We start from the raw sequence: 7361 nt of genomic DNA on the forward strand, positions 1-7361 counted from the left end.
CCTTCTGATGTAGAGTCTGTACAGTAGAATCCCTCCATTGGTTCACAAACTGTGTCTGCAGTTATTTTACATCCCAACCTTTCCTTCAGACCAGCTCCTGTGAACATATACAGATTCCACATGTATGGAGGGAACTGACATCAGCAATGGTGAACATCAAGACATCTTTAAGTGAGACAAAACAGCAGAGATACCAGAATCATTCTCATGATTTATGTTTGTGTTCTAAATAATAGCAGTCCAACATCACTAAGATTAGTCACTGTTTCTATAGAAATTATATTTCTGCATTGTAAGTAAATTTATGTCAGGTGTAGAGCGACGCTTCTTCCAATCATGACATGAATGCTGCTGATTCTGTTTATTTATATCATGAACTGAAATTAGCAAGATGAAAAGGATCAACCACATAAAGTGAGTGAGGAATTATTTTCTGAAAAATAAAATGATAAAGGCTTCAGATCATCAATTTTTTTAACACTCTGCAGATATTACAATATAACTGTTTGTGGCATTAAGGAAGCACATGTGAAACCAATTTCATCAAACAAAACAAAACTTTTAAAAAAAGTTGAAGTTTCAACATTACACCTGAGTCACAGGTAGAACATGGAGTGCATCTCTTTAGTCCGTTTGGATGGTCCATGAAAGTCCCATCTGTGCAGGGCGAACAGGATGTATTTTCAAACTCTGTACAGTCTGCTTTGACTCTTTTACCTGTTGGAAAATAAAAGTTTCTCAATTTAAATGCAGGATAGTCCTTTGCATGATGAACAAACTTCAGGCAATGAAAGCAGTATAACTGTAGCAGTCTATGTCAGAATAAACCATAATTTATAACTAACTGGAACATACCAATAGGACACATAACACAGCACTTTTCTCCCATCTTGTACTCAGTTTGATGACATGTGACTGAATCGACTCTGAAGTCTCTCACCAGAATCATCTGTGAAGAGGTTTTCCAAGAATTAGAACCAGATTTCCTGCGGAAAGGCTCAAATCCCTTTTAGATCAGTTATTTATTTGCCTTGTTTTGATTAACTTTAGCAGTTCAGTTTTATGTCAACATTAATTTATATCAACAGTTATAATGTTAGGCTAGCTTAATAGCGGTCAATAACTTTTTTAGCATCATTTGCTATTATTGAGTTTGGCTCAGTTTATCTATAAAGTTCCAATTCACATTTCATTTCAAGGAACATCACAAGACTATTTATATCCAGAAAAACAACAATCAATACAATTTAGTTCTAGAGATCCAAATTTGATGACATACAGATTCCTTCTGTTTTACTTTTCTGTCAAACCTAAATGTTTCAGATCATAAAACACCTCTCAAAAATATCAGATGAACATAACCTGAGTGAATGCAAAATATTTTTTAAAGATAATTTTATATAGTAAAATTAAAGTACATAATTTAAAAACTAGTTTAAAGAGCACAAATACACAAAGAATTTACTCAGTAAGATAAGTAAATGTAATTTGTTATGTTTTACCTAGATTACTTAAAGATATTCGGCAACACTTTTAGACATCTTACAATATGTTTTTTTTTTTTTTTTTACAAAAAACATGATAAAAATTAATTTGTTTTTTAAATATTTAGATGTGATTATGAAGATACTCAAAGTTAAACTAGTCAGGAAATTACCATTTTATAAGAAACAATGTTGTATTAAATTATCCATTGCTATAACATAAATAAATTTACCAGGAGCACAGGCATCGCAGCCTCATTTTTTCTTCTTGAAATCATTCTCAAAGGTAGGAGTAAACTTCTCTGGGGCTCAACAAATCCAAATTCCTCAACCTGTAAAAGAAAGTGAAAGTATAAAGGTGTGGTTCCCTTCAAGTATTAACAACAATCACTAAATTTTCCCCAAGTTCAAGATAACACAGAGAGAAAGGTATTTATTACAATTAAATACTGTTTATTTTAAATCCAAATAAAGTCCTTGGTGTTCACCTTGGTGCAGTTAAATTTCTGCACCCCGGTGAACACACATCCATTTCCATTTCTAACAACCTTTTTACACATGGAAATTGACATTCATAAAAAGGAAGTTAACTTTATTTTTGGTGTCACACTGTGATTGGTTGTGTAACACCAAACTGAAGGCTTAATGCCAAAAATTCACAGGCCCCGAGTCAGGAAAACATACTTCCTCACAGTTACAGCACACAGAAGAAAGGGAAACAGATTTTTGCTTAACAAAGCAGTTTGAAAGAGACTTTAACTCTCAGCATCAGTTTTTATGTCTTTTGTTTACGATCCTTAAAGTGTCAGTGAAAAAATAGACACCCTAAACTAACTTAACATTAAAACGCCATTACAAATGCAGATGTGTAACTGAAAGAGAAACCAACCGTCGGTGTTTATATTTGTGAAGGCACGTTTGTTGAATTTACATGTAAAATAACTTCGGTTTATTTTGTCAGCTGAATATGAGTCACTGGTGTTGGGAACAGCAAACATCAATTATTCCCAGCTAAGCTTTAGATTACTAAAGTCCGTGAACCCTAAAGTCCATGTCGTAGATGGATTTTGAAATGAATCCTTTCACACACACGCATACACACCCAAACTTACCTTCACAAATATAAACTCCGAGGATTTTTCTCTTTCAGTTACGCATCTTCTGCATTTGTAATGGCGTTTAATGTTAAATTAGAATAGGTAGTCTATGGCTAGTCCCATAATATTATTTTTAATGTCTATGGTTCGACCAGCCCAGCAAAAACCTGGACTAAAAATCTCGGCTACCTATATTCTAACGCTGTTACGTATACAGGTGTCTGTTACATTTGCTGTTGCGCAAACAGAGCAGGAGATTATAAAGTTGTCTGCGCCAAAATTATACGTTGAACTTGTGGTGTTTTATCATTTTATAAAGCGAAAATAAATTTTGTTACTTCATCGTTAATTTAGTGGCTTACTAAAGAAAATAAAAGATTCATAGTTCCCGTGTATTGCACGTGATTATTTCAACAACCTTTATAAGAGGACGATCACATTGATGTAAACTCGATTCAACTTTCATTATAAACTGCAACAAGTAAACGATGTGTTCGTCTCCAGACGTCCTGTTAAAACCTATTTCCTATCATTGCTTCATGTTACAAAGTCTGCTGCAAGCTAAAAATCCACATTCCTGAATTTATCACTCTTGGAAAATGCATTGTTACAAAACACATTGTCTAACCCAGTGGTTCTTAACCTTTTTTGAGGTACCGAACCCCCCAGTTTCATATGCGCATTCACCAATTAACTTGGTCCTTTGTTTCAACGTTGACCTCCCAGTACTCTCACCTCTTCATCCGTCTCTCCTCACTGGTTTCTTCCATTCCTCCTTTCTGGAATGTTTCTGTGTTTAGTTTTCCTTGGATTTATGATTTGTTTTCTGTCCTGATCTCTGTAGAGTTTTTGCAAGTTTTTTATTCCTCATCTTTCACTAAACCAGTTTTTAATCACCGACTCCACATCTCTGTCGTTCTGCATTTGGATCCTCCATCAACCAACCTACAAATCATGACACCAAAATATATTAAAATACAAAGTGAATAACCAAAATGATAACTGGCAGATTTAAATTTAGCATCATTTAGATTCAGTCAAGAAGTAGGTAGGAAAGGAGACAACTAATATTTTAATAAGTTTCTATTTTCAGAGTATTAAAATACCACATAGAACATTATATTCTTCTCAATAATTAATTGAAAAAGTTTTACTGATGTTAAAGGGCAATAGAATGCATTTTCTGTGCAATTTTTATTGCTAGTAACTTACTTTCAGTCATTATAAAAATGCTACATGTCAAACATAATATAAATTTAACTTCACAATTTGATGCCTTAAATTGGGTTTCTATCTCTTTAAGAAGCTCTTGCTCTTTCCAACACTCCGTCTTCAGCACATCATCACAACAATGTTTAATTATCCCATTTGCAACTGTTCTGATGTACTTTTCACTGAGAAGCAGTTCACATAATAAGCTCAGCAGACACACAGATCCAGCAGGCACTTTCTGGCTGGACAGCCTGAAATGCTTCTACAGATTCTCATCAGATTGAACACAGGACTCTGGCTGAGTCACTCCACAATGTTAACTCAATCAGAAAATTACTTGAAACCTAAATGCAGCAAATTTGGTGCTTAACTGTTTGTGTTGGATGTTTACACCTTTGAGCATCCACACAATCTGTGTATGTCATCAACTCAATAAATAGTATTTTTGTTATCAGACTTATTTCATTCAACACTACCAGAATCTGTATCGTCATCTAGTGCCCCATGTTGTTGAGCCACAGAGTCTGTCAGAAGCAGAACATTTACAATAGCAACTGATCCAGGTTCAGAAAGTTTTCTTTCACTCTCAGCTGGGATCAAAATGATTTTCTCATCTAAAGTTACATCTATAGTCACTGCTGAGCAGAACTCAACTTATGAATGGCCCAGGTAATTCACATTTTCACAACTTTGCTACAAAGATCACTATGATGAAATAAATTTGTGATAATAAAAGCATGACGTTATTTAAAAAAAGGAAATTTATTATGTACAAAGTTATCCACTTGTGCCTTTTTATCTGTTCAGGATTAGATGTTCAGGCTTTTTAAGAAGACCTAAAACATATTAGCAATATTAAAATTTTATGTCAGGTTCTTGTGGATAAAGTCACTGATGAGATTCTGAGTATACAGGTTTCTTATAAAACTGTACAAAAGACTTAGTTTCGTTTCACATGGAGTCATTGATTTACTGATGGCAGGACTTTGCCCTGCAGTCGGCGGGTTGCTGGTTCTATCCTGGCTCCCCCTGCCTCTGTCGTCGTGTCCTTGGGCAGGACAGTTCATCTTCCTCGCCTGCTGGTGGTCAGAGGACCTGGTGGTGATGATGAATAGCAGGCTCACTTCTGTCAGACGTGAAACCATCAGCTTGTGTGTGTGAATGACTGGCTGTCGTGTAAAGTGCTTTGGTGTCCTCTGATCTTGATAAAGTGCTGTACAAGTGCAAGCCAGTAACTGTCTATTACCTAATCTAATCATTCAGGGTTACAGTCACAGATCTGATACTTTGACAATAAACAGTCAAGTTCTACAACTTTTTCTCCTGTACAGTGTGATGGATGTAGAGTGACGACCATGGATGGTGGAGAAGGGAGTTTGAGTTTTTGCTGTTCTTTCTGATCACTGTAAAAACAATGACTCAGTTTCTAGTTTGGTTCAATTCAGATCCTGAATCATTTGATCTACAGTGATCAGTGATTTTCTTCCAGGTGTTTATCTTGGGGTTTCTTGCACTGTACATAGAAAATTTTAAAAAAGGCACCAAATCAATTAAATACTGATGGAAACATCCAGAACAGCAGCTCAAGCAGAATCAGATCAGTTTGATTTCATTCCTTACAGAGAAAAATCTCAGGTTTTCAGAATAATGCCCAGAAAAACTGTCTGATAATATTCAAGTAAAGAACAATGTTCTTCTTACCTGGCATATTGAAAGCGACTTCCTCTTCTGCTCCTCCTGCTTTTCCCTTTTATGTAGAAAAGACAAATTATTTGGTAAAATAAATTTTGGCATCAATATCTATTCACATTACAGTTCAGTTATAAACCTACTTACCCCTCGTTGTTGGTTTGTAGAACTGTCTGTTAAAAATGAAATGTTACAATTATTAAAACAGTAATTTTTTTTAGAACGCTAATATTTTAATTTGTATTTATTCATCTCACTTGGTTTTGTATTTTTGTGATATTTCCAGAGAAAAACACCACCACCAATTGTTGCTGCAACTAAAAAAAACAGAACTCCGATCACAATTCCTGTGGTGTTGGAACTTTTTTCTCCACATTCAGCATCAGTTGAAGATGTTCCTGCTTTTATCAGCTGAAGGTTTTCTTTTTCACATCTGAAATGACAGAAACATGCATCCAGGTAAATTATTTGGTAAAACTTTCTCCTGTGTTTATACTGTTTGTAAGAGACTATCTTACTCTGTGTGAGGCTGACATGACAACATTGTTCCATTAGAAAATGATCCACTGCTGCATTCAGAGCATTTTGTGTCATTGGAGGCTGTTCCTGTACAAACACAGATCAGTTTAAAGTTAGTCAGAAGATTCTGATCTGACTTTCAGTTCTGATCAACATGTAACTCAGTTTATTCTTTTCAAATGTTCAAAAGTCAGAATTTATCTAAAATTCAGAGCATTTATATATTGAAGAGAATCAGACCAACCCATCTTGCTGATGAACTGTCCTGGTTCACATCTCCTGTGTTTCTGTGCTGCAGCACAGCCTTCTGATTTAAGGTCTGTACAGTAGAATCCCTCCATGGGTTCACAAACTGTGTCAGCATTAAGTTGACATCCTAACTTTTCCTTCAGACCAGCTCCTGTGAACATATACAGATTCCACATGTATGGAGGAAACTGACATAAACTTGGTGAACCTCATTTAAATGAGTCAGAATAGTTTCTACAAGTGAATGAAAAGGGAAATCTCAATAAATGATTTACAGTTGTGTTCAAAATGATAGCAGTCCAACATCACTAACCAGATCAATTCATTCACCCATTCACACACACATTCACACATTCATGGAGGTAAGCTACATTGTAGCCACAGCTGCCCTGGGGCAGACTGACAGAGGCAAAGCTACAATGCACCAGTGCCATGACCAGCAGGGACAGTGAGTGAAGCGTCCTTCCCAAGAACAGGAGCATCTAGTTTATATACTTTATAAACTGTAGAATTCTTCTTATTTTAGACCAATATTTAGCTTATTATTATCCAAGAAAAAAGAAACTCCTATTAGTCTACCCAGAAAAACTCCTTTTAGCTTTAGTTCTTATAACAGGAGCATCTAGTTTATATATTTAGGAATTAGAACAAAGAGAAACTCCGATGAGCTTATCTAGAGAAACTATTCATTACCTTAGATCAACATTGTCAGAACAAGAAACCAGAGAAACCCCTGCTAGTTTATTAATCACAGACTACTTATTCTTACATGGGATTATAATTTTTATTTTCCCGTTTTCTTCGTTTACGCTTTCCTTTGGTTTGTTGTTTTGTTGTATTTCCTTCTAATTCATGAAAAGCACTTTGAATTGCCCTATTGCTGAACATGTGCTATATAAATAAAATTACCTTACCTATTCATAAATTGGGTAACGAAAACTAACTAGGAAAATATGCAAACGCTCTTAAAGGGGACTCAATATGCAAAATTCACTTTTTGCATGTTTTCATACTTCCATTTAGGTTTACATAAATGGAAATACATAAATTTACTTACAATGCAGAAATATAATTTCTATAGAAACAGTAACTAATCTTAGTGATGTTGGAC

At 35.0% G+C, this 7361-nt stretch overlaps 1 protein-coding gene and 1 long non-coding RNA gene across 2 annotated transcripts in view; one reads left to right on the forward strand and one right to left on the reverse strand.

The window, feature by feature from the left end:
- The first annotated feature begins 2154 nt into the window (after positions 1–2154).
- LOC103155323 (uncharacterized) overlaps positions 2155–7361 on the forward strand; it is a 22878-nt gene continuing 17671 nt past the window's right edge. Inside the window, exon 1 of the long non-coding RNA XR_478026.2 lies at positions 2155–2798. This is a non-coding gene — a long non-coding RNA (uncharacterized LOC103155323). The remainder of the gene's footprint in view (positions 2799–7361) is intronic.
- LOC103155328 (tumor necrosis factor receptor superfamily member 5-like) lies at positions 4984–7034 on the reverse strand. The gene is made up of 6 exons (XM_016663458.1): positions 6246–7034; positions 6001–6088; positions 5740–5915; positions 5630–5655; positions 5495–5540; positions 4984–5306 (listed from the first exon to the last, which is right to left on the reverse strand). The coding sequence occupies exons 1-6, from the start codon at positions 6424–6426 to the stop codon at positions 5287–5289; spliced, it is 537 nt and encodes a 178-aa protein (XP_016518944.1). The 5' UTR covers positions 6427–7034; the 3' UTR covers positions 4984–5286.

This window comes from Poecilia formosa, unplaced genomic scaffold, assembly GCF_000485575.1.
Source record: "Poecilia formosa unplaced genomic scaffold, Poecilia_formosa-5.1.2 Scaffold421, whole genome shotgun sequence".
In the NCBI taxonomy this organism is placed as follows: domain Eukaryota; kingdom Metazoa; phylum Chordata; class Actinopteri; order Cyprinodontiformes; family Poeciliidae; genus Poecilia; species Poecilia formosa.

Excerpts from the sequence above, each read along its gene's own strand:
- LOC103155328 (XM_016663458.1), bottom strand. The coding sequence starts at position 6,426 with ATGTGGAATCTGTATATGTTCACAGGAGCTGGTCTGAAGGAAAAGTTA. Across the intron at positions 6,089-6,245 it reads ACAGTTCATCAGCAAGATGG|GAACAGCCTCCAATGACACA; the intron begins GTTGGTCTGATT and ends GTGTTTGTACAG. Across the intron at positions 5,656-5,739 it reads TCACAAAAATACAAAACCAA|ACAGTTCTACAAACCAACAA; the intron begins GTGAGATGAATA and ends CATTTTTAACAG.